The sequence below is a fragment of the Convolutriloba macropyga genome, chromosome 1 (genome assembly GCF_964194025.1).
Source record: "Convolutriloba macropyga chromosome 1, txConMacr16.3, whole genome shotgun sequence".
Classification (NCBI taxonomy): Eukaryota; Metazoa; Xenacoelomorpha; order Acoela; family Convolutidae; genus Convolutriloba; species Convolutriloba macropyga.
In genome coordinates this window covers 22,425,635-22,451,197 of record NC_134468.1, presented here as the reverse complement: position 1 = coordinate 22,451,197, position 25,563 = coordinate 22,425,635, and the positions used below count along the sequence as shown (strand labels likewise).

Here is a 25,563-nt window from a genome sequence, read left to right as displayed (position 1 = left end):
TAAACTTGATGAGGACCTAAAATCTCTAATGTTGACTAGAAAAGGTTATAACCAATCTTATTACATGTAGGTCCCCAAACCGAACAGCTCGGTGCAGGTATACAACACTGATTTTATCTTTTTCAGATGGAAAATGCACTTTCGCTTAAGTTTGGTCGCAACAATCACGGGCTGCTCAATTCTGTGCTTAGAGGTAGAAGCAATGTAGCAGACAAAGGGAGACAATCTGATATTGAAAAGGCGCTGGACCACCGGAATATCAGTGCATCCTACGATCACAAGGTTGTATTAGTTAGATTCTCCCTAATCTAGGCAACTATATTTTTTGAAGATGATAGTTGTCTTTGCTGCCGTCAACTCTAATATGTGAAAATTTTTACATACCATAATATATAGTATTCTTCACTGCTAATGTTTGAGCGCCGTGTCTGCAGAACAACGTCAAGTTATGAGAAAGCAACTGAAAATATAACATAAAGGAAAGGAAAGTCACTATGTTGAAAGTATAACGTTGTCGCGGTTGGGGGGGGGGGGGGGGGGGGCAGTGAAAAATTTAGCCGATATATTTGTACCCTCCTTGTTTTTCAGCAAAGACAGAAAACTGTTTTAAGAATTCATAATTAATTGGAAATCATGGTGTGAAGTTTCCAGTCGGTTTTTATACACAGCAAAACCAATAGAAATCACTAAATAAGATAAGATTATCCGAACCACTATTTCCGGACCAAAGCAAGTAGTGCGTTGTAGTTAACGCTCTGCAAATCTATCTCCAAGTTAACTTGCATCAATTTTGCACGTAGTTGACGCTCTATTGGAGTTTTTAAAAGCGTTAATTTCATCCCATTTTAGCATCTGTGTCTTGATTCCAGTTGAGAGTAAGCAAAGCAGTTGCAACGTTGTTCAATAATTTTGGGCTCTTTAAATATTTTCCCAAAGTGGTGCTTAGCGTTGTGGTTATATTTATTTTAGGATGTCAAATAAGAGTGGGGCCACTTTCGAGTTTGATGGCAACGTACTTTTAAGTTTTTTATGCTTTTTTTATTGCTCTCAAACGACCGCACTGTTGCCCTCACCCCCCCCCCCCCCACATCAGGTCCAACCCCCCTCCCCCGTGGCTAGCTGCTGACGAACAACGCTCGCTTTTAAGAGTTATATGTTGTGGTACTCCAAACATGAACATGCAAATTTATACTAATTTTTACAATTTTTTCAAGCTTTTTGAAAATGTTTTTCATTTTTTGAGTTTTATCAGCCCTAGATGTGAAGGAAACTCCTCTAGGGTTGGTAATAGGTTACTGCACAGTTTCTAGTGGTAATGGAATTGTTTCGGCATTTTAACTTCACGAATTTTTTGCTTTATTTTGGCAAAATGTGCAATTTTTAATTTTTTTGACATTTGTTTTTCATTATTCAAATGCTTCCAGACCCAGGGTCCAAAAAACCTCCTTAGGAGTTTGATAATGAGTTACTATAAATTTTTATTTGCCATGAAATAGTTTTCAACTTTTAGCAATTTTTTAATAGCCGCACAGCGATAACTGGGGCTATTATTGGCCTTCTCTTGGTTTTTTTATTTCGTCGTCATGATTTTTGTTACGACCATATGAAGTCACAGTCACTTTTTGTTCAATCGTTCATGCAATTTCAACTGAATTGCATGTGTGACGTCATTTTTCGCTCTTAGTGGAGCGAGTTTTTTTGTTCATGCGCGTGATTAAATTTTTGGTCACACTTCACATACCTCACTCACAAAAGTGACTTCCTCACTTTGAAATTGACTTTTATTTACTTTAATTCAAAGAGATAATGTGAAATGGGTGTATGTCACTCTAAATGAAGGTTATTTGAGATCAGCTAATAGAGGCAGCAATAACTTATACAGATTTTAAATCAAAATATAACAGATCAGCCTTCAATGAAAAGACGAATTTTTTTGGTCTGTCTTTTTTACTGTTTTTTTTAGACCGCCGATCTACGAATCTATTGCGGCTATTTTCTGGCAATCTGCCTGCTATGTTGAAAATTTTCAAGAGCCAAGAAATCTCGTCTAGGGTTTGACAATAGGTTAGTATATAGTTTCTAGATGTAATGGGATTTTTTTCAAGATTTTAACGCTACGAATTTTGGCATTTTTTGACAGAATTTTGCAGTTTTCATTTTTTTTCACATTTTTTGTCATTTTTCAGGTTTCTTCAGCCTCAGGGGTCACAAAACCTCCGTTAGGGTTTGATAATGAGTTTTTGCAAGGTTTCTAGATGTAATGGAATGCTTTTCAAGATTTAAGTATGATTTTAAGCAATTTTTAAAAATAATTGCATTTTCACGTTTTTTCTTAGTCTTTTTGATTTTTTTAAATATTTTCCGGCTCCAGAGGCCAGGTACCTCCTTAAAGGTTTGGTAATAGGCTGCTGCATAATTCCAGGATTTAATGGAATGGTTATTAAAATTTTAGTGACTCCAGTTTTAGCAATATTTTGATAAAATTTGAATATTTTTGTCAAATTTTCGGTAAACTATCTTGTTTCAAATTTATGATTCCTTATGAGCCAGTGAAACTATTTGAAGATTAAAGTAGGGTTACTGGATGGTCTCTTGAGACTATGAATTGATTTTTGAAGTTATTAATATCTTGAATTTTAGCAAGATTTTGTGAAATTTTGCGATTGTTTTTAAAATTTTTGAATATGTTTGTCCTTTTCTCATTTTAACAATTATTACTGATCAACGAATCTTTTTAAGTCGTGCAGTTGGGTTACTTGACAGAAATCCAGAGACAACAATTGGTTTTCAACATTTTTTTCAATGCGAAATCTGGAAACTTCTTTTAAATTTTGCACTCATCAGTTTTTTTTCTATTTGATTTAATTACTATCAAGGCTAGAAAACTTAAAGTTGCAGAATCGAATACCATCATGGATAATATTTTTTGGCTCTTTCTCTCTCTCCCTGTCGGCTGGGTTTTCTTTCTTTCTCTTTCTCGTTCACGTTTTATCTCTCTCACACTATTTCTCTCTCTTTCCTCAACTCTTTTTGTTGATGCTGCACTTCAGCTGTTGTTATGTGGCGTGATGTCATCATCTATTATCCTTATTAACGCTGACTTATAGTAGAAATGTTATATCATAAAGGACTTAACCAGCACTTTTTAGAAAATCATTGTTAATTGCTCTCAAACCCAGTTTCTAGCAAATTTATTAATCCTCTGTCTTTTTCGTCCTTAGAAACGGGATATTGAGTTAGCGCCCAGTGGTCTTTATGTTCTCTTAGAGCCGTTCAGCTCAATAGTCTTTAAGTATGTGATTCACAGAAACTGTTTTGGTTACTTATAATTATGTTTTGAAGGGCGGTTCTCCCACCTCCCCCGCTGCCAGCCCCTGCTGCGCTCACCTCGTCTTCAATTAAGCTAAAGCTACCTTCACTAAAACATGGCTAGCTACTGACGAAGCCAACCGCTCGCCGGTCGTTTGAGAGCAATTTGCCCGACGTTAGTCGGTTATGTTTTACTCCGGCAATGATCGAGGGATCAATCGAGAGAAATGTTCGAGGGATCGTTTTGACGGACATGTGTCATATCTGTTATAAGCTCCCAGTCTCTAGGATTTCATTGAAAGAATGGTAAATATTTCTTCGTTTTGAATAATAAGTGTTTCAAGTGTTTATCAAAAATTAGGCCAGGCCCATTTTATCATATCAGACATGTGAGTCTTGTTTTTGGCCATTTTGGTCCCTTTTTCAGCAACTTTGCATATTTTTTTCTATCAAACGGCCGCGCTTTAACCACATTTGATAGAATAGTATTAATTGAACTCTTGTAGAAACTAGATGTATTGAGAAACTGATTATTATGAAACCAATAAATTTTTTACTCGCCGAGAAGCCAGCGATATGTATATATTTTGCTAGGAAATGAGTCAACGTGCTGAATAAGTTGTTCATGTTATTGGTAAGTGCTTTTAATTGCTCTCAAACGAAATTTGTAGCAATTATAATAGTGCATGCGATTTTCGCGTGACCGATTGTTCGTCCGAACCTTTCAACTTTCGTCCTCAAAAATGGGACAACAGGTAAAGCCTGGTGGGCATTAAGTGGCCAAGCATCCCTCTTAGAGTCTTACGCCTTACTAGTCTCTATATATGCGATTCACCGAAACTATTTTGATATGACGATTTTATTGTGTGAAGGGCGGTTCTTGATCTTAAAAAAAGATTGACCTCTTCGTCACCACCCCCTCAGTTTCTAAGTTTAGCTCTGTTTCTTCTCAGTGTTCCAACTTTGTTGTTTGTTTTGATTGGTGTGAGAACAGTTCAGAAATTCTGATTGTCAAGACAAAAGTCGGTTTTGTTTTTCTGCAAGATCATAATTGTCTCGAAGACCGATCGCCTCAATTAATTTCATTTTGTTTTGAACAGCGGTGGCTCGCAAAAACAAAATCTTTTGCGTAACTAGAGAGTTCTCTTTGCGAAATCTCAATGTGAAACAGTACTATTTATCGATCTTTTTGAAACGTTTTGAATCTTGACGGGATGATTGCGTATTTGTAGCATTGTAGAAATAACGTGTTTAATTATAGACCGTAAAAGTACTAAAGCGCATCAACCTAATCAAAAACAAATATTTCTTTAGGTATGTTGGAAAGTTAGAAAACTTATTATAAGCGTCTGTCCTTTCGGGAACATTTTTCTCAATGACTAAAAGACATTTTTGTAGTAGCTTGCTGACAGAAAAGCTGCTATGAAAGCTAACGTTGTTTCATTAAACTGTGCAGAGTTAAATGAATGTTTATTTCATGTACAGTAGGTATGTCGGAACTTTCTGCGCGACGCTTGGAATTACGCGATCGTTGTTTTTATGACTAATAGCTGCCTGAATTGAGTGATCCGACTGGTAAAATACCGTGTCTTTTTTGCTTGACCGTTTTGCTCTGCGACATTTTAATTTTGTTTCTCGAGTTACTTTTTTACCCTTTACTTCTTGACTTTTGCGTGACCTAAATCCCACTTATCCATGGTGTGAATGGTTTGCACCATTAGGTTGCACCAAAATTATGTAGGCTACATCTCCCTCTGAATTAAATTGGCCACCCTGTCTGTCGTTGGAGAGCGATTTGTCCGATTTTTGTCGGTTTATGTTTTGTAAGTGAATGAAAGTCTTAATCGGTGTTGGAAGCGTCTGGTCAGTTCATTTTTTAACCGGAGTTAAACGTGAATCGGAACACTGTTTTCCATGAAATTTTTACATTGCGCAATTTACTAGTAGTTTTTCTTCTCTAATTTTTCCGTGTGATTTATTCTATAACGATATTTTTAAGCAATAATTTCAGTCCTTTGATCATTTGTACTTCTTAAACGTTTTTCTAACAGGAATTACTGTTTGTTCAGTCTATGTTTCGAAATTAAGTGAATTGGCAATACTGCCGTGATGAACCAGTTTTTGCTAAGCTAGCACAAGGTACTGGTTCATGCGCTGCAATCATTCACTGATTTATTTAAGTGTTTAAATTTTACTAGATCTTTCAGAAAAGTAGATATAATTGTTGAATTTTTCCGCTTGACTTATTTTTTGTTTGAATTCATTTTTTGTAGTGCACTCGGAACTATCGTAAGCTAAGGAAATGATTATAGAGTTTTTTTGAGAGCACAACAGCCGACTAGTTTTTGCAAGAGTAAATTTTGGTCAGAAATCTTCAATTTCGAATCATTTTAGTCTTTGCAATTGTTTCTGTATGTTTTTATTTCTTTTAGTGGACCTTCTTGTTATCAATGCATATGCATATGTGAAGTTCCTTTGAATATATGTTTTGTCAATTTGCTTAAAAGTGTTTGATAATGAATTCGTTTTTAATTGCACTCAAATATATGTGGCAATTATTCGCCTGACCGATTTTTCGTCTGACCCATTTGACTTTTCGTCCTCAAAAACTGGATATGGTAGCGTCTAGCGGACATGAAGTTTCTTAGATCTTTTCTGCTTACTAGTCTGCAATTATGCGATTCACAGAAACTGTTTTGGAGAATTAAACTTATGGTGTGACGTGCGGTTCTTGGAGGTTTACACCCTCCACAACAACCCCCCCCCACCCCACTGTTGCCCGCAGTGCACCCTCCCCCTGGTTCGCTCACCTCAAGCTCCTTCACCTCACTTTCGTCTTCAGAAACGGGATAAAGAGGTAGCCCCAGTTTGAATTAAGTTCTCTTAAAGCCGTTCAGCCAACTAGTCTTCAGGCATTCGATTAACAAACTGTTTTGGAGACATACTTCTGGTGTTAAGGGTGGTTCTTAGAAATTGATAACACACCCACCCACCCACCCACTGCCTCCATATCAGTCCCCACAATCCACTTTTGCAGCCCCGTTGCGGTGCACTCCCGCTGCGCTCACCTTACGTCCCTTCAATTAAGCTAAAGCTAGCCTCACTAAACCTTGGCTAGCTACTGACAAAGCCAACCACCGCCAGTCGTTTGAGTGCAAGTAGCCCGACGTTAGGCGGTTGTTCCTAATTTGCCCAGACTAAGGAACTTTGTCCCTCTTCGACCATATTTCTACTTTTTTGTTCGGATTTTAGTTTGTTTATTAATAATGTGTTTGATATAGTTATGATATATAAGTCGACCTTTTTCCAGCAACGATTTTTGAAATTTTGGGCATTTGCTGTTTTTTTCGTGAACTTTATTAATTGCTCTTGGACGAAGTTCATAGCAATTATTGTAAACGTGCGTATCTTTTTTTATGCAAAGTTTTTGCTAGACGGTTTGACTTTTACGCCCTTGACTTTTTGCATTTCGCGTGATCTAAAATTCTCTCTCAATCACAATTTCAAGCAGCTGAACTCAATTGGAGCAATTTAATACTGAAAGTCAAATGAAAAGTGCGCCGAAACCGGTGCCATTTTAAACTTTAAATCTTAATTGTTGTATATCTTAACCTCTAATGTGGTTATATGAGGCCCGCTATTGAACTTCTTAGTCCCATTTAGGCTCCCCCCTCCCCCCGACTGAAGCAGGTTGCAATTGATAAGAGCTCCAACTAGTCGTTCGAGAGCAATTCTTCCAACGTTTAGTCGGTTATGTTTATAATTGAAAGCTTGCTTCTGAGGACAAATAATTTAAAAAATGAAAAAAAAATAGAAGCTACCTTTTCAGAAGCTCTAATATTGCTAGTTCTTTGTGAACAATCGTCTGACCTCTCCAGTGGTTGAAAAATATCTAAGGACCGGTATCTTGCTACATGAAAGTAGATTTAAGGTCCGGTATCTGGCTACAAACTGTTATTTCGCTAATGTAAAACAATTGCTTAGTATGCAAAAATGGTTTTCTATTAAACTTCTGCATTTTTAGGACATAGACGTTCCTTCTGACTCTCGGACGACCTTCGCCTGTTGCTTCTCGCCTGATGGTACTCTGCTTGCAAGCAGTCACGGAGACCACAAGATATACATCTCCCGAGTGGACACTCTGTCTGTGTTGCACGTGTTGAAAGGACATGCCAGGACACCCTGGTGCTTGGCATGGCACCCTGACCCCCAGAGGAAGTTGTTAGCTTCAGGCTGTTTGGGAGGTGTCACTTCTGTCTGGCAGATTGCGGTTAGTTACCCCCCCCCCCCCCCCCCATTTTTTTCCGGGATATAGCGTGGATGTTTTAGCTTAATGATTGTTCGAATAAGAGGGATTATTTTTCTGAGCTGAGTGAATTTTACTTTTCGCGTGGTATCTATAATAGGAAAGCGCCTTACATAAGTTTACCAAATGGTAATGACATCTATGCACGTGATTGAAATTCTGTTAACAACAACGCTCCTGCTTAATTTTGTTTCGTTGCAAACTAATTGTTGACAACTTAATATTTGCATATAGCTAACTATAAATGACTTGGGAATTGGGGTTGTATTTTCCAAATGATACCCAAAATTGAGTATTTGTGTTGGGCAGTAGTAAAAAGATGAACAATTGGTTTAATTGATTATGTGCGTAGGAACCAGTGGTGAAGGAGAGCTGGAAGCCAGTATCAATAGATGCTCTAAGTGGAAAGTTGGTGAGCAGTGTGGCATTCCACCCTGTGAGACAGAGGGAAGTTGTCATTGCCATGGCCAACTGTATTCTCTTCTGGGACTGGCACATGCAGGCACCCTATCGAATGCTGACCACGCAAAACCCCGCAGAGAGGATCAGGTCGGTGAAAGAAATGCTTCGGTTTAAGAGCAATTGTGAATCTTAGAAGGTCTGATTGTCCTAGATCCTTTGTCTCATTAAAACTAACATAACTTGTGGAAGTCGATTAGATGAGAGTTTGAAGTTAACAATTGTTGTGAATAAATAAAGGTTCTGTGATTTCGGAATTATTTGGATGGTGTTAGTGCGATGCGTCTCTCGAAATATGATCTTTAAAGCCTGTTATCCGACTGAGCAAATCGAATTTGAATTTAGTCGTCGAAATTTAGCGTTGGAGTAGTTGATAACGCTGCCAGCTCTCGTTGAATCTGAGGAAAAAAATACTGCTGCTGTTTAAAATTTTGCAGAGATTTTGCTGTCTGTACTTTAGTGTGGTGACTTTTGATCCTCTGAGTCGGTGCATGATAACTGCTATCAGCAATGCTCACACACCCACAATATCAGAGGTCGTTCAGAATACAATTAATGCGCGATCAACGTAAGTACACTCAATTTAGCTTGATTGTTTGAACTTAAAACAGGTTGAAAAAAGTGGTTTTTTAGGCCTAATGATCCCACAGGTTCTTTGAGACCAATCACCATTGACATAATCAACACAGGTTACTTGTGTCCCAGAACACAGGAACAACCGAATCGAACTCGGGCACAGAATGCTTCCACACAGACAGATCCGGTCGCTGTCTCTGTTGGAACTTCGACTACCTCACCACTTCGCCCACGAACCAGAAGGACAGAAGCAGATGCTACAGAGCAATTAAGTTATACACTTGATCAACCAACAAGATCGTATAATTTACGCCCGCGAGATCCAACTTCACGTGCAGCAAGATCGCCAAAGAAATCTGACTTTGATCAAATAGCAGGTTGTAGCAATCAGAGTACTGCGTCCTCAGAAGTCACTGCTTCTGCAAATGAAGGATCTCAACATAGTCGAACTGACGAAACAGAAATTCAGCAAAGTTCAAGCTCTTTGAAGAGAAAAACGAGGCAACCGAGAAAAGCTAACACGCGTAGTAATTCGCGACTATCAAAACGTGCCAAGATTTCTCAAACATCTGTTGGGACGAACACTGAAGCAGAGCAAGCTCCGGAATTGGAATATGGCACCAATGAGGTCTCAACGTCAATAAATAGTGCCCCCTCGGCAATTCGAGCTAGTGTTTACTTCTCCGATTTTCCAAACTACCCAGCCGCAAGTGCTGCTGGTGGTCCTGTTTTCCCGCTCTCTAACTCTGATCCACATGGTGCTATATTTCATAGTCACTTCCCCAGGAATTTTGTTAGATTACAAACTGAGCCCTTAAATCAGGCCGATGTTACTGTGGCACCAGAAACAGCTGAGAGTTTAACAGTTTCATCCGCCGAGACTGACAGCACTCTTTCGTTTGGTAGTAGTGCTGTTGATGACCCAGCTCCAAGCTTAGCGACGGCTGAGGAATCAAGTCAACGACACGTACCCGCAGATGAAGGTCCTGCTAATCCCGAAGCATCGTTCGGCGATGGTACAACAACTTCGAACAGTCACGACAACCCTGCCCAATACTTGCGCATTGCTGTTGTACATTGTGCTGCAAATCAAACCACGTCCTTAGTTTCACGGCTGCAAAGTCAAGCGACAGTGCCAGTGGACAACGATTCTGGCTACAGAATCAGTGTTCGGATTCACCCGCCTATTGATAGGGATATCAGTATTTCTAGTGGAGCATATGGCGTGAGAGTAGATAGTGAAAGACGCTCAGCTCACGAGATTGATCCTCCAACTAGGGAATTGTCGACGCCGGATATGTTTGCGAACAGAGTCATTGATACCCTTCGCTCTGCTTTGAATGTGAGTTTGTACTTCGCTTACTCATATTGATTTGCTGATCTATAGACTGAAACAAATGCTATGACCAGATCCAAATTTTTTTGTAAATTGTTTGTACATGCTTATGTGACTGGATTTGTGAGGGTATATCCTCTGATTCAGTTGAGTGCAAAAATAAATTTAGAGAAACAATTACAATTTTTAGACGCAGATACCACCACCACCACCTCCAAGACAGCGTGAAACTACTGCACAGCCTGAAGCAGCCGTTAATCGTAGCAATCCTTCGTTCACGGTCGTCACCCCTGCCAGAGTTCCAAACCTGCCGCCCCCTCCCCCGCCAGCGCCCGAAATAACAAATTTTGTGCCGAGTCCAACGAATGCACATAATACAGACGAGAGTGATCGCAGCATGGGTGTAACTGGGTCCGATGCAAATGCTTCAAGGCCTCCCAGTACTCTCAGACATCGAATTACTCTGGGTCGCATCGTGGAACTGGAATTGGGGGAGGTTACTAACTCGCAAAGGGCGCAGATGAGTCGAGTGAATCGAGATGCTGAATCCTTCCATAACTTGGACAACCCTAGAGTTCCTCCAGCTTCTCAATGTAAATAGGTTTTCTCAATGTAAAACCCGTCGCTTTTTTAGATATCCACTATAGATTTTGGCTTATGCGTACAAGTTTTTTAGACCCTGCACCGTTGGCTGAACCTCATATCGAACATCCATTACGTTCTGAAGCGGTCCCAGGAACTTCACAACGATTGGCGACTTTCATGAACGCTCCTCCTGAAAGCAACAACAATTTCGTCACAGAAGACCCGACTGCGCATGCAGCCCGCCATCCACGTCAACGGGCGAGACGAGGTGGCTTTCGAGGTCCTTCGAGGGGGATAGCGGGGAGTCGTGATGTGAATGGAACACATCACATTTACGACATCTCTGTTTTTGACAGTCGTCTTCGACCTAACGAAGCGATAGAGGATGCAATCACTCGGGTTGCGTTCGGTGCTTTTGCAGTAACTGGTGACTATATGCGCGCTCAGCAGAGGGTTTCGTACAGATTACAGTTTTGGACAGATCTGAGCTGCCCAGCAATTCACAACCCTAACATGAATGTATTGGTGAAAAAATGCAAAGTTTTGAACCAAACTGCACTATCGATATCCAAGGATGGTTCAATATTGGCTCTCTTAACGTCACACGATAGTTATGATTTTGAAGAAACCTTTCTCTCAGTTTATGATTTCAATACATTGATAGCTAACGCCAATCCTCTTGCAAAAATCCCTGTGGGAAACAATGCAATTTCAGTCTCATTATCGCCGTCTAGCAACTACGTGTTTGTTGGGTACTACAACAAACCCTCAACCAGGTCATTGTTCTTTCGTAATTTCCTGAACGGACCTTCTCTCGGAGAAATTTTTGAATTCACGCCCTGTGTTAGAAGCTTCACAAAACGACTGATTCCAAGAAAACAGTTGAACCAGCCTACTACAATGTCAAGACGGGAATCCAGATTCCGTGGATCTGGTGCTGGTAGTAGTAACGAGGATGTAGTGGGTAGTGTTAATTGTGCTAGCTGGCTTCCGGTGCCGGGCAGTGGATTAGTTTACGGGACTACGTTAGGGGAACTAATTGTCTGTGAGCCTAAGAGGCCAAAGTTTGTCAGAGACGCAGGCAACGTTGTTCCGACTGAAAGGTTTGTATTTCTCACTGCTGGGCAGGTTGAAATTGAAGACTAGTCTGTCAATAATTAATTGCCTTAAAAGTATTAATTAGCAAATGCGAGTTGAGTTAACTTCGGTGCTTCTTAGAATAACTGCCACAATTAATGGCAAAAGAATATGAGCTATTAATAAACAATGTTTGCTCTAAATTGTGATGAAATATCGATTGTCTGTAGCGCCCATGTGATGCACTACTCTAAGTATTATTTAGCTTTGTGTATTTAACTTTTTGAAAAGGCAACTTAACTGTTTCAGGCCAGATGAGTCCTCTGAGTCGATGGACAGTCCGAGTGACTTGCTGATGCGATTGGGAAGGTGAGATGTCAGACTAAGTACTCAATAACTTAATATGGGGGCGAAGACGGGGGTTGGGGTTGATATTTGGCAAACACAAATTTTATATTAACCCAGAGAAAACTTAAAGCGATACTTGTATATCCACTAAGCGATAGAGGCTATCCTATATATTGAACGCGTGAGCTCTAACTTTGGGACAAAATTTTTGCATGTTTAAGTGGCCTCTCGATGCGTATGTGTAAGAGCCTTATTGAGCAGCATCGTTAAGCAAATATATCGATGAAGTTCAATGACCTAAACGGCTCAAATTAGATGGGTGAGAACCGAACCTGGGACAAAAGACTGTTAGTCAGGTGCATTTACCACGAGGCTAAGAGGGCTTGAAAGTATACTCGCCAAGAGGGAAGATTTAGAGTCCTGGGTACTACGTGTTTTTTAATTCCTCCGGAACTAAGTTTGAGGTTCCTTTTGTAAACGTGTTTTTCTGCAAAGTTTTTGCCGTACAGATTCTGCGCTATTCTATAAGACTCTTTGCTTTCAACTAAGTTTTTTACGCTTTACTTTTTGATTTTTGCGTGATCTCAAATGCTCTCATTCTGAAATATTTTTATACGATAAAAGCGATTGTCAGAAACGGTGGTACGTAGTCGTTATAGCGCAGTTGGTAAGATGGATGACTGCTAATCTGAGGCTCGAGGGTTCGAACCCGTGTCGGGTACCCTTCATTTGTAGACATGAAAGTTTCTAATCAGCATCCTTCCGCCTGTTGTTCGAGAGCACTTCTTTCGACGCTGAGTTGTTTTGTTCCTTTGTGTTAGAAAGAAAAATGCTAATACTATATATTAAATGCGTGAGCACTAAATTTGGACAACATTTTTGCATGTTTAAGGGGCCTCTCGAAGCGTATGTTTGAGCCTTATTGAGCAGCATGGTTAAGCGAATATATCGAGGGAAGTCAATGATCTAAACGGCTCAAAGTAGATGGGTGAGAACCGAACCTGGGACAAAATACTGTTTTTCAGGTGCATTTACCACGAGGCTAAGAGGGCTTGAATGTGTGCTCGGCAAGAGAGAGGATTTAGTGCCCTGAGTACTACGTGTTTTTTATTTCCTCCCGAACTAAGTTTGAGGTTCCTTTTGTAAACGTGTTTTTCTGCAAAGTTTTAGCCGTACAGATTCTGCGCTATTCTAGAACACTCTTTGCTTTCAACTAAGTTTTTTACGCTTGACATTTTGATTTTTGCGTGATCTCAAATGTTCTCATTCTGAAATTTTTTTATGGTACGATAAAAGCGATTTTCAGAAACGGTGGTACGTAGATGTTATAGCGCAGTTGGTAAGATGCATGACTGCTAATCTGTGGGTCGAGGGTTCGAACCCGTGTCGGGTGCCCTTCTTTTGTAGGCTTGAAAATTTCTAATCAACTTAATTCCTTCTGTTGTTCGAGAGCACTTCTTGCGACGCTTAGTCGTTTATGTTCCTGTGTGCTAGAAAGAAAAATGCTAATCCTATATATTAAACGCGTGAGCTCTAAATTTGGACAAATTTTTTGCATGTTTAAGGGGCCTCTCGAAGCGTATGTTTCAGAGCTTTAATGAGCAGCATTAAGCGAATATATCGAGGGAGTTCAAAGACCTAAACGGCTCAAAGTAGATGGGTGAGAACCGAACATGGGACAAAAGACTTAGTCAGGTGCATTTACCACGAGGCTAAGAGGGCTTGAAAGTATGCTCGCCAAGAGGCAGTATTTAGTGTCCTGGGTACTACGTGTTTTTTTATTAGTTCTTATTGTAAACGTGTGTTTTTCTGCAAAGTTTATAGACTCTGCGCTATTCTAGAACACTGTTAGCTTTCAACTAAGTTTTTGACACTTTACTTGTTTATTTTTGCGTGATCCTTAATGCTCTCAATCTGAAATATGTTTGATAGGATGAAAGTGATTGTGAGAATTGTTGGTATGCCGCTATAGCGCGGTTGGTAAGATGGATGACTGCTAATCTGAGGGTCGAAGTTGCGAACCCGTGTCGGGTACCTTCTTTTTATAGACATAAAAATTTCTAATCAACATCATTCCGCCTGTTGTTTGAGAGCACATCTTGCGACGCTGAGTCGTTTCATGTTCCTGTGTGTGTTAGAAAGAAAAATGCTAATCCTATATATTAAACGGGTGACCTCTAATTTGGGGCAAATTTTTTGCATGTTTTAGGGGCCTCTCAAAGCGCATATTTAAGAGCCGCATTGAGCAGCATGGTTAAGCAAACATATGGAGAGAGTTCAATGACCTAAAAGTCTCAAAGTTGATGGGTGAGAACCGAACTTGGGACAAAAGGCTGTTAGTCAGGTGCAGTTACCACGAGGCTAAGAGGGCTTGAAAATATACTCGCCAAGAGGGAGGATTTACTGTCCTGGGTACTACGTGTTTTTTAATCGCTTCCGAACTAATTTTGAAGTTCTTTTTGAAACGTGTACTTTTCAGCAAATTTTTAGCCGTACAGATTGCGCTATTCTAGAGCACTCTTAGCTTTCAACTTAGTTTTTCACGCTTTACTCCTAGATGTTTGCGTAAACTCAGATGCTCTAAATATAGAATATGTTTTTTTGTAAGATAAAAGCGGTGGTTTGTAGTGGTTATAGCGCAGTTCGTTAGATGAAAGACCGCTAATCTGAAGTTTGAAGTGTTTCTCTATTACCATTATCCACAAAATTGCTATGAATCTAAGTTTTTTGAGTAGTTTTAGTCGTTTCGTCTTTTTTATAGAAAATATCAGTCACAATTTAGCACAATGGTCAACAGCCCTTCTAAGGTAACCTGTTTTAGGGGTCCTTAATCATGCAACCTAGCGTAATCAATGCGTTTTGAGATGCGCTTTACCATCCTTTTTAAGCTCCCAATTAGCAGATTTTGCGCTGATTAAGCTTGCGGTATAGCAAAAACAAGAAGGTCACAAACGCCATTATCCAGAAGTTTGCTGTAGAAAGATAAAAAGTGAAGTGCAATACACATAGATAGCTTAAGTTGTGAGACCTATAGCTGTTAAACGAGGGGCATGTGTTCGAGCCTGAGTTGGTGCGAAACAGAAAACCTCTACTTCTTTTAAACCTTCTATTCGTGTAATTGATTTTCTGGTTATGGTTTTGCGGGGCTGCTAGTTATTTATTAATTGCTCTTGAACGAAGTTCATAGCAATTATTGTAAACGTGTGTGTGTTTTTTATGCAAATTTTCCGCTTGACAATTTTGCGCTTTTCTTGAACATTCTTTGACTTCTCAAGTGACTTTTTTACGCTTTTGTTCATAATTTTTGAGTGATCTCTATTGCCTTCTCCGAAGTAAAGCTTGTTGCTAATATATAATCGGTTGCAGTTTGTAAAAAGAAGTGACTCATAGCGCAGTGGTTTGTGAGGGTGGCTATGGTTCGGGAGGTCAAAGGTTCGAATCCTGTTGGGGGCAAGGATTTTTGCACCCGTAAAGAAAAATTGATTTAGGCTACAGACCCTGAATTAATTTGCCTCGCCTGTCGTGCAAGAGCAATTCTTCCGACATTTGTCGGTTTATGTTTTATTAATTGCTCTTGAACGAAGTTCTTAGCAATTATTGTAAACTTGTGTGTGTGTGTGTGTGTTTGCAAAGTTTTTGATTGACAGTTTTGATTTTTTGAGTGACTTTTACGCTCTTGACTTTTTGCGTTTCGCGTGATCTAACATTCTCTCTCAATCACATTTTCAAGCAGCTGAACTCAATTTAATGCTAAAAGTCAAATGAAAAGTGTGTCGAAACTGGTGCCATTTTTACTTTAAGTTTTATTGTTTTAATAGTGGTATATGTTAACCTCTAATGTGGTTATTTGAAGCCCTCTATTGAACTTCTTAATCCCATTTAAGCCCCCCCTTCCGACTGAAGCAGGCTGCAATTGATTAGAGCTCCCACTAGTCTTCCGAGAGCAATTCTTCCGACGTTTAGTCGGTTATGTTTCAATCATGGTTTTTTACTACTTAATGAATTGATTGGGGCGCTGTTCTTTTTCGAGACGTTTTTAAAGTTGAAACTCAAATTTTTTCAAACACCAATTTCCAATGTGTTTCCGAGGCTCTGTAATTTTAGGCATCTCTGGTCGTTTTTAGTTATTTGATGTTTAACGGTGTTTTTGCCAAGAATGATTTTCCGTGTGGCATTAGAATTGAGTTCCTGGAATTCTGCTTTTTGACGTGTTTCATGCGGGTAGATTCACTGTTTCAATTATGGTAACATTAAGATCAGAATAATAACTTAAATGTTCAAGAAATTTGATCTACCTTGATTTTCCTTAACTTTCTAAAGTTTTCTCAATTAGAATGACTTTTCATATGTGCGCAATTTTTATAGTTGTTTATTCAATTTGTTATAATTCTTTTTGTAGCTGCTCAGTTTTGCACGTTGATGGCAATTTCTCTAAGTTTGTTCCATAGAGTACCTTTTATTGTGAATTTAAATTCATTATTCTGAATTTAATTTTATTATTGTGAATTTAAAATTGTCAAACTATTTACAGGGAGGGACCTATAATTGTCATGTTGCTAAAAAATTTCATTCTTTTTTGAACTGATTCGGAAGCGATTGTTATCACTTTTTCCTTCATTTTAAACTAAATTCGGTTTTAGACTCAGATCCATTTATGGAACGTGAGATAAGAATTTGTCAAAGCACAGTCAGTTGGTCGATCGATTAATTCTACCTTTTTAAGTTTTCTATTGGCTCTAAGAGAAATCACATTTAAGATGCCCAGTCTTGGATTTATACCTGTGAAGTTGTTAGTTGAGTTTATCTTTTTCGCGCTCCTCAAAGTTTGTATTTTTTTTTGTTGTCTGGTGCTTTTTTGTTTTGCATTTGTTTGTTTATATTTGCCCTTCAAGCATCTATCGGAACTCTGCGAATTAGATTTTAGTAAACACTTCATTTAAAAACTTTTTTGTTTTGCAAGTATTTCTGCGATTGTTTTGCTAAAACGACAGTTTTGGGATTTTTTTGCGTAAATCGATTCATCTTTCAATCTGTTTATATGCAACAACGGTTGATTAATTGCTCTCGAACGAAGTTTGAAGCAATTATTGTAAACGTGTTGTTCTTTTACGCAAAATTTTTTCGTGATTGATTTGACTTTTCGAGTGACTTTGCGACCTTGACTTTTTCGTTTTAAGTGATTGAAATGTCTCTCTCATTCACAGTTTTAAGCAGCTGAACTCAAGTGGCGGCCTTTCACCGCTAAAGGTCAAGTTAAAAGTGCGTCGAAATTGATGCTAATTCACTTTAATTTTTTTTGTTGATGGTAGTGGTATATAATAACCTCTAATGACGTCATTCTCACCCCGACTTTGTACACCTTTTTGTTGTCCCTTTAAGTGATTTTTTTTACCCCCAACTGAGGAAGGCTGCAATAGGTTAGACCTCCCACTAGTCGTTCGAGAGCAAATCTTCCGATGTTAGTTGGTTAGGTTTGTTTTGCAGTAAACGGTGTCTATGTGAGTAGCGAAGTGGAGCAAAAAAGGTTGGGTTTTTGGCGGGTGGAACTTTTCCTTACTTAAATTTCAAAGTAGCAAGATAAATCAATATTTGAAAAACTTATGTTTTTGAGAAAGTTTTTGTTCATGTTTGGTATCACTAATTTTGGAATTTTTTGCAAAGCTTTTCGAAGTCTTTATACCATCCAATGTTTATGTTTTCAGTAAAATGCCAATGAATTTTTTAAGTGAAGCCTAGCTGCCAGCAGCTAAATTTATATGCATATAGCGTCTGCTGCTCCTTTATTATGATTTTTTAGATTAACGGGGTGATCGTACACGACTTACGTCACCGTACATGACTTAAGAAATGTGATTGTTTTTTTCGTAAATGACTTTATTGACTAAGAAAAATCCCTTTTTCAATTTATAAAGCCCGAATTGAGTGTAAACGAAGTGTGAAGTTTATTTGAATTCAACTAACCTGGATTACAATAAAGCTCTGTTACTTACGCATTACGCCACAAAACGTACACAAAAGCCAGCAAATTTGCTTGATATTGTCGTGGTTTTTCACCGTCCATTTTGAAGATTAGAGTTATAAAGGAGCGTTGAAATCAGTGACAGTAAGGTGTTTTTAGTTCAAATGTGAAAAATTTTGGAAATATCCGTCAGATTAGTCCACGATTTGTGTTTTTGAGCTGTCGTCGAACGAATACTGCTAACCAAGTGCCAATTAATTAAGATCAAAGAGAGCAAAATTGACTTTGTTAGCAAAAGTTCCTCTTTTTACTAATTGCAGATTAAAAATAGAAACCGCAGGTTTGATCCAACTTATACACTATGGTAATTAACGAAATTGAGTTTCTGAACTATCTCTTAGATCAATTTTATTGAATTTGAACTCTTGCTGTGGGCTAATTTAATGCAAAAAGACCGTGAAACGTCGGAACATTTGTCCAAGATGGGCCGGAAAAGGCCAGATATACGTTTTACCGCATACTAGTTTTTGAAGTTTGATTGAAAATAAATATTGAATGTGAGGTCTGTTTTTCTGCTTTGCGAAGCACAAATTTTGTCTTGGGTCTCCGTTCTCTTTATTTAGGTGTCTCAGCTGTCTATTGTGCGACTGTATTCCGGCACCTGACAGCTATTAGATTCTATTTGTTAGTTATTAATATCTATTAGTTAGTTATTTCAAAGAATTGTTTTTTATTGGGCGATGTTTTTTGCAATAGGGATCAGATTTTGGTCGTGTTAAGATTTTGAAACCGGATAAACTGGTAAAGCTCTTCATGTTTTTTATATTTCAAGATGGAGTTTCAAGAGAGATTTCTGTGATGTTCCAGGTTTGCTCTTTCGTTATTAATGGCTACAAAATTTGTTTTGACTGCGTTAATAAGCACTCTTTTCAGCGACTATTGGTTTTTACATATTTCAATGTCTCTTGTTGTTTTTTTTTTGGTTTTAAGCAGGTGAATTGTTTCTAACAATATCGCAGATATTGACCTAGTGTGTTATTTTACGAAAAGTATTGACCTAGTATTTTACGAAAAGTGTGTTTAATAGCCGCACAGCGATAGCTGGGGCTATTATTGGCCTTCTCTTGGTTTTTTGTCGCGATTTTTGTTATGACCATATGACGTCACAACCACTTCAAATCTTCTTTTTGTTCATTCGTTCATGCAATTTCAACTGGAGTGCGTGCGTGACGTCATTTTTCGCTCTTAGTGGAGCGAGTTTTTTGTTCATTTGCGTGATTAAATTTTTGGTCTCACTTGACTAACCTCACTCTCAAAAATCACGTCCTCACTTTCAAATTGACTTTTACTTACCTTTTTTCAAAGAGATAAGGTCAAATGGGTGTGTGGCACTCTAAATGAAGGTTATTTGAGAGCAGCTAATAGAGAAAGCAAAAACTGATACAGATTTTTAATCAAAATATAACATATCAGCCTTCAATGAAAAGGCAAATTTTTTGGTCTGTCTTTAATGTTTTGTTTGAGACTGCAGATCTACGAAGCTATTGTGGCTATTTTCTGGCAATCTGCCAGCTATGTTATTAGAAATGTAGAACACTTTTGTTTATGTTCGCACTTTTTTTCAAATATAAATTGTCAGATTTATATATGAGCTCTGCTGGGGTTAAAAATTGCTTAATTAATGTCAAGCGAAGTTTGTAGCGGTTATGTTAGTTCGGAGGTCTTTTAATGCGATTTTAGCTCTACAGGTTTTTCTGACGCTTTTTTCTTGTCCTCTCAAAAACGTGGTAAACAGCTGAAGTCCAGTAAGTCCCACTAAGTCCCCACTCAACCCGCAGTCACCCCAGCACCTTCAACCTCCTCCAACTGGCAAAACGCCTTCCCCTCGTTCAGTCCACCTTGGTTTGACCCTGCCTCCTGGGACCCTCTAATGCCAGCATCCCTTAGCCTCAGCTGGCTATAATCAAAGTCGACCGCTCGCTGTTTGTCTGAGAGCAGTTCGCCCAACGTTATTCACTTATACTTTCCATTGATTATACTCTTTTTAAGAAATTTGGTTTCAATTTGTTGAGAGGAGAGATTCAATGTTAAGCTTTTTTGAAGAAGTTTGTTTTTCTGTATTCTCTTTTTCGTTTTCAATGCGCGTACGATTGGTAAATTCATTCTCTGTGCTCCGTTTGAAACTTATCTCACGCTCAGTTCCGGAAGAAAGTTTTTCATTCATTAATGATAGTTTTTCATTCGAAGTTTGCGCCTGACGTCATTTGTTGTTCTCCTTACTGCAAGTTGTTAGTTGCTCTTAAACAAAGTTTGTAGCAATTATGTTACTCCTGTCGTCTTTTTTTAATGCGATCTTTCGCTTGACCGATTTTTCTACTCTGTCTTCAAAAATGAGATGAACAGGAAACGCTTTTAGAGCATTAAGTTTTCTTGAACCTTTGGGCGTGCTAGACTCTTAAATATGCAGGTCACGGAAACTGTTTTGTAGACGTGAACTCGTGGTGACAATACCATGGCTGTTCTTATAGTTCAACCACGCCCCCCCCCCCTCGCCCGACAACTGCGTAAAAACATTTAAAAAAATGATTTGAGAAAACGCATTAGGAGTTGACAATATTAAGTAGTACTGATTTGGCGGAAAATGCGGGAAAAGTTGGATAAATTTTTCTACCGCCGTTTGGTCTCATTCCCACTAGTTCTTGACTGGAGACGTTTTGTAGACGTGAACTCGTGGTGACAATACCATGGCTGTTCTTATAGTTCAACCACGCCCCCCCCCCCCCTCGCCCGACAACTGCGTAAAAACATTTAAAAAAATGATTTGAGAAAACGCATTAGGAGTTGACAATATTAAGTAGTACTGATTTGGCGGAAAATGCGGGAAAAGTTGGATAAATTTTTCTACCGCCGTTTGGTCTCATTCCCACTAGTTCTTGACTGGAGAAATTAGAATCACCCTGGCTTGAGAATTGTTGCTTTTACAAATCTGAAGTGTTCATTCAAGAAAAGAAAAAATTCCAATTTTCAATACATCGATTTCAATTAGCTGCACTGCGCTCGACTGGCTCCCGGCTTCATAAAATGGATAGGACTCTTCGGATTTATAAATTTGCAATTTTTTCTTGTCGCTGATACGACACCTAGTTTTTTGCTCCAAAAATGTACTCTCATGTCACCAATAAGATCTTTGTTAACAGCGTTTCGCTGCCCCTAAAAAGTGTAGCATGTCTTTGACGCTGCTTTTTTATGTGATGCTACAATTTTTTAGCGGACATCAGCTGAAAAGAAAAATTGGTTTTATTCGTTGAACAACTTACGCAATTTCAGCAACTGTTCAACTACGCAATTTTGAAATAGTGTGCGCAAAGATATGCAGAGATATCGTGAAAATGTGAGACGTTAATAGGTAAGATCGACATCGCAAATGTTCATGACATTTGACTTCCTAGAGATCGAATTTCTGTTTATCTGGTGTGGTGCTACAGTTGGGAATGAATTGAGCGTCGTCTTCTAGTCACTAGTCATTAGTTTGTATATTTCAGAGATAATTTCGAGCTAATGGACGTGGATACAGAAGATCAACAATCTACAGAGGAGACTAGCTAATCGAGTGTTCCAGAGGACGTTAAATTCTCTTTACCTTTTTGTAGAATTCCTAATTGCTTAATTTGAGGTTGCGGAGAACTTTGTTCATAGTCAGATCTATATCTTCAAATAGTCAGTTAAATCTTTTAGTAGTTAACGTTTTTGACAAACAGGCCACAATGATGGTTTTTCTGGTGAATTGGTTTGAAAATCAAATATGGATTATCCGAGATAGGTAACGCAGAATTTAAGTTCCGTCAAGGACGATTACATTCGGTAATATGACAAGATGACAATTCTGATGGTGAACGCAAAGTAATACGAAGTAAAAGTAAGCCGACATGAAAGCAAGCCGGAAGTTATGAAATTTATCAGAAGTAATACATTGTTAACCGTCATAATTAAGACTGCGCATAGTATTTAAATTTATAACGTATTCCAGTGTACGTCCAACATTGATACGTCATTTCCTAGGCATCTAGTAGTTGCGGGCCTCGGAGGACCGTTGTGCATGGCCATGCCTCTCATCCGCTATGGGATGTAATCCGGAAACCGCGGGCAGGTTATCGCAGCGAAGAGCCCCAATCTGTAAAATTTTCCGCTCACTTGACGATTTTATTGTTCCGACCCTCTTGAGGGGGGAGGAACTATATACTCATCTGGGTTTTTTTTTTGTTCCGTGAATTTTCGCCGCTCGATATATTCATCGTAGAGAGTTGAGACTGGTATCATTAGAAAGCTCGTCCAGCGTAGAATATGGAATTAAAAAAGATTTTTTTAATTTTCGTTTTCTACAGGGAGTTATCGAGGCTTAAACTTCTGAGAAAAGAAGAGTGAATTCACGTTGTTTTTATTCACATTTTCCGGAATTTTTGCCTAAATTTTCGTCAATTTTGCTAAAATTTGTTATAATTTTTAAGAATAGTGTCGTTGATTTTATTTTTGAAGACGAACAAGCATTTTTGATTGTTTTGATTTAATTTTTTGGTCAAAAAATCTGGATAAATATTTCAAAATTTAGCCTGTTTCATCAACAACAGCTTGAAATAAGCTACTTTAGTCCCTTTTGATTAAATTTGCCTACAGTACACCCCCAAACAACACTCATACAATCTTTGTAGACTCAGAGGGGGGCTATTTCTACTTCAGAGTCCGCAGAGAGTGCCTTGTAGTTAAAACTTTGCCGTTTTTTGCTAACTTTACTCGTTGATTATCAAAAATGCAAAATTTATTTTGAGTTTTAACTCAGAAATTATCTATATCTACAACATTCGAAAAATCAATTGTTCTTAACGGACAATAAGTATTAACAGGGGTAGTTTTGGGCCATTCTTGGACTGTTACAATCCAAAAAAAATCGGGTTGTAATCAGTCGGTCTTTTTTTTTTAAAAAGACTTTTTTTTAATAATAAAGAACAGAACATATCAAATCAAAGCTCAGGAGTGATAGATCCAACCAATTCGCTTGCTAAACAGCTCCAGGCTAATGCATTTAGTTTTTTAATTGAAAGTATGGTCGTTTCTTTTTTAAAAATAATTGACTTTTCAATAAATAATGGCTTAATTAACTTTTCCTCTATTTTTTTCTTAATTTGTTCAACTTCCAGCTTAGTGTCAGCAAAAAAAGACTGCTTCTTTTTTCTACTGAGTTAACATTTATTCTCGGTTGCAGTTTTAAGCCTGAAATCAAGATTTTAGATTTTTGTTTGTTTTGATATTTGCCAGTTTTTCACGTTTTCTAATTTTGTCACATTATCACATTATTGACAGTTCTCATGTCACCTTATTAGCATTCAAATTAAAGCACAATTGAACATATTAAAATCCTGAAAGATATAAATCATCGTTTTAATGGCCTCGACGCCTCTTTCTTGAAGAAATCAATTGAATTTTTTAATTTTGTCTTAACTGTCATTTATACTTTGTCGTTTCGGTTGTATGAAATTTCCTGTATAGTGATAGCTTTCATTGGCTTTTCATGGAAGAATAGAAAAACCGATATTCTGATATTAGCAGATAGCTGATGGCTTTTATGACTTTCAAACCCATCGTTTTCCAAAATTAAAAAAAGAACTTTTTTAACTTCGCAATTTTGTTCTTTTTATGTTTCTTTTTGTTACCTAATCTCGTTAGTTGATTACAGGTCAAATATGACATTATGGGTGTCAAGGGAATAAAAGGGATTGGTGTCCCAAAATCTTTTTTAAAACATTTTGTTATGACCTTACTGGCTTCGACACCGCTTTTTCACAAAAAAAATTAAATTAATTTGATTTTTGTCATATTTGACGTTCTTTTTGTAGATGCAAGAAATATTCTGGATAATTACAGGTCTCGAGGGTTTCCTTTTCATGAAAAAACGACGATATTTAAATAGCTCTTTTTGTAATTAATGCCTTTCATGACATTGAATGTAATTTTGTTTCGAAAAAAAAATTAAAAGTATTACATACTTTAGCACTTCGCTTTTTTGTCTACTTGTTACCTAGTCTTACTAATGAATGGCCACATACTACATTATAGCTGTTTGAAGAAGGCGCAATCAAATATATTTTGAGTGCCAAAATTTGGCTTGACAGTTTTGACAGCGTTTTCTGGCAAGTTTCAATTGAAATTTTGTTTGTTCTTTGTTGTTCTTTTTAGCCGCTCTAAAAAAATGAATAAGGTCAGGTCCTAATGCCCTTCTATAGAAGCAGTGGTAATCGCAAATTTGTGGTAATATTAATTTATTTCTAATGGTATTCATTACTTTGAAGTTAATTGTTTCAAAAAAATAAGTTAATTTTTTTTACTTTTCTGTTTTTGTTCTTTTTTGTATAATTGTTACCAAACCTTTTTATGGACTGGTCGCATATGTTTTCTGGTGATTTATATGTTATTTTTGTTTAGTTTCAGGTTTATCTGACGGTATGTTGACTTTGTTATTGAATTTAGTTTTTAAGAGGGACATAAATTTTTTGATGTAATTAATGTTTGTTGTTGTTGTTGTTTGATTTTGCTGTTCGTTTTGACTCGCTTTCTTAATATTGACATATTACAGCAATCTAATGCATCAATTTTTTTTCCACTGAGTTATTTGTTTTGGAGGTTATCTTATCGTTCATACAGAATTTTTTGAAAAAGACGGGCTTTTTTGGGATTCGCAAAAAATAATTTTTTGGGTTTTTCTATCTGTTCCTCATTTGGTAGACAATTATGCCAAAATTGTGGATGGGCGGGGTCGGAACCTTATGTGCCATTGCACATTACCGAGCCGCCTTGTTTTACATAATCTTAAATTGTTAACTTTACATTGCCTCGTTTACCATTTGCATTTTATTCCTATGTGTATCAGAGGAAATTAATAATGTTCTTTTTGTTTCTAAATTTGACGTGCTGGCCTATTAAATTTGTTGACCGCCACCAATTCTGATATCCCGCAGTTCTATTACGCGTAAAAAAACTATGAAGTCTTGATGAATAACTAACTATTCAGATGCATTTAATCAACAAAAACCTTATTAAGTGATAATTTTTAATGCTGAACTAGGTTACTATTATTTTCGATTCTTGGACCTGATTAGTGATTATTACTGAAGTTTATTAGTGTTGAATAGGTCTTTTTATTACTGTGTGCGCAGGGCGTTTTAATACATTTTTTCGTACTTTGACCTGCAGATTGGCAGTAGGTTCCTTGGCAGTTCTCCGACAGCCTTACTAGTATCGATTAATGCGATTCAACGAAACTGCCCAGAGGACAGTAAGTTCAGGGTCTGAAAGGTTCCTGAGAATTTTTATCGTTTACTGAAACAGCTGGCATATCTTCAAATCAGTTACTACCATAATGACAGTTCAATTTTGGAACTATTTTGGATTTGAAGCATATTTCAACTGAGATGTCTCAACAAACTTAATTGAACTTTGTCGAGAAAAATTGGCCATAAATGATACATCAAGACATTCAAAACTCACAGAAGGAAATTTAAGAAAATGGAGGGTTGCCTTCTATTAGATTCCTAATGTTCGATCAAAGCGTGCATTTTT

At 37.8% G+C, this 25,563-nt stretch overlaps 1 protein-coding gene across 2 annotated transcripts in view; it reads left to right on the top strand.

Annotated features, from left to right (window-relative positions):
* LOC142336586 (activating molecule in BECN1-regulated autophagy protein 1-like) overlaps window positions 1-21,697 on the top strand; it is a 329,506-nt gene extending 307,809 nt beyond the window's left edge. For both annotated transcript variants that reach the window (XM_075385504.1, XM_075385499.1), the window contains exons 2-10: window positions 127-282; window positions 7,334-7,579; window positions 7,968-8,164; window positions 8,535-8,642; window positions 8,708-9,992; window positions 10,177-10,579; window positions 10,663-11,674; window positions 11,958-12,017; window positions 21,498-21,697. In XM_075385504.1, the coding sequence (XP_075241619.1) occupies window positions 127-282; window positions 7,334-7,579; window positions 7,968-8,164; window positions 8,535-8,642; window positions 8,708-9,992; window positions 10,177-10,579; window positions 10,663-11,674; window positions 11,958-12,017; window positions 21,498-21,561 (3,531 nt within the window). In that variant the 3' untranslated portion in view covers window positions 21,562-21,697. The remainder of the gene's footprint in view (window positions 1-126; window positions 283-7,333; window positions 7,580-7,967; window positions 8,165-8,534; window positions 8,643-8,707; window positions 9,993-10,176; window positions 10,580-10,662; window positions 11,675-11,957; window positions 12,018-21,497) is intronic.
* Window positions 21,698-25,563: the final 3,866 nt, after the last annotated feature.